The sequence below is a fragment of the Eurypyga helias genome, unplaced genomic scaffold (genome assembly GCF_000690775.1).
Source record: "Eurypyga helias isolate BGI_N326 unplaced genomic scaffold, ASM69077v1 scaffold27320, whole genome shotgun sequence".
Lineage (NCBI taxonomy): Eukaryota > Metazoa > Chordata > Aves > Eurypygiformes > Eurypygidae > Eurypyga > Eurypyga helias.
The window spans coordinates 341-1,864 of record NW_010224177.1 but is presented as its reverse complement, the minus strand read 5'-3'; the positions used below and the strand labels follow the sequence as shown (position 1 = coordinate 1,864).

The 1,524-nt window shown below is 63.5% G+C and overlaps 1 protein-coding gene across 1 annotated transcript; it reads right to left on the bottom strand.

The window, feature by feature from the left end:
- Positions 1-447: 447 nt before the first annotated feature.
- Positions 448-1,178, bottom strand: IL17B (interleukin 17B; the record flags this gene model as incomplete). Its single annotated transcript, XM_010160806.1, has 2 exons — positions 448-703; positions 892-1,178. Coding segments are annotated over 2 exons (543 nt in total), but the record flags the coding sequence as incomplete, so codon positions are not given.
- Positions 1,179-1,524: the final 346 nt, after the last annotated feature.

Below are 1,524 nucleotides of genomic sequence, written 5' to 3'. Positions count from 1 at the left end.
GCTCCTCTTCTGCCTTGCAGGGAGAGGTGCCCACCTGGTGCTCCCTGTTTCCAGGGGGATGTCTGGGCTTCCTCAAACCTGGGGCTCATCTGTGTTTTGGGGGGGCAGAGGGGCCTCACTGGGAGAGGGCTGGGCAGCACCCCACCCCCGGGCGGGCAGGGCTGGAAGGGCAGTACGACAGACCGAGGCAGCAGTGGCTCAGGCGGGGGCCAGCAACGCGCTTTATTGAAGACCTCGGAAGCCACCCAAACCACCGCCCGCTTGCCCCGCTGGCTGCTGGGGCTGAGGCTGGTGCAGTCTGCAGGGGAATTTATTGCCTTGCACAGGGGCTCTACTCACCCTGATGCTCGGGCAGGTGACCCTCTCCCAAAGGGCTGGGCAAGCTCAGGAAGCAAGAGCAAGCTGGCTAGATGCCCGCGCGTGGCTGCAGGAGTTAGCCCTGCGGCCTCAGAAGATGCAGGTGCAGCCCACAGCGATGGTCTCCATGACCGTCTGGTACTTCTTGTGACACTTCTTCCCAGAGGGCTTGTGCCCCACCTCACCCGGCACCTGGCAGAGCAGCCGGCGGACGGGCAGCCGGCTGTAGATGGGAATGCTGGCCATGGTACGGTCCTCCTGCATCGTGAAGGGGTTGATGCAGCCAGTGCAGAGGCATCGGGCCTCGGGAATGTCTGCCGGGATCCGCGTGGCATCATGGTTTATGCTGGAGGAGATGGAAAGCAAAACGAGGACGGTAAGATGGGAGGTTGGTGGGTGTTTTGGCAGGGCAATGCCTTCATGGGGTGAAACGGGGTGCTGCACTGCACTGCACCCCCCAGCAGCCCCGTGATGCTGGAGCTGTGGCCAACATGGAGCCAGCACGTGTCCCCAAGGTCCCTGTCCCAAGCTCACCTGTATGCCCAGGGGGACAGGCTCCTCCGGTTGGACCTCCAGAGCCTCAGGTTGACCTGGCACTTGGTGTCTCCGGGCTCGGAGCTGTTCTTCAGCTGGCGCACCATGTCCTGGATGCTGCGCTCATAGTCTGCCATGGGGGTGTAGGGGTCATCCAGGGCCCAGGCCAGGGCAGGGGCCGCCGTGGGGGGCCGTGCCAGGCCCCTTCTCCTCCCCTTCACCGCCTTGCTTTGGTCCTTCGCTTCAGGAACCAGGACCATGGCAAAGGTGAAGATGCAGAGCAGAAGCTGAGGAGGAAGGAGGATGGTGTGTGGCTGCCTGGGCCGCTGGGCTGGTGTGGAAGGGGAGCTCTCCCACCTCCCACGGGATACTGGGAGATGGCAGGACCACATTGGCTTTGGGGTGGCACATGCAACCCTCAAAGGGTAGCACTGGTCTGTGAGTGAGACCCACAGAAGCACACGAGGGCAGTTTGCAGGGGTGGTGGGCACCTGGTTGTGGTGAGCCCCTAGCCCAAGCCCTGGCTGATGCAGGTGGCTGCAAAGCCCCTTATCCAGGTTGCAGCTGGCAAGCTGCAATGCCCAAAGTGCCCCTGCCTGAGCTGCTCCCAGTGCCTTCCCACTCTGGGGCGGC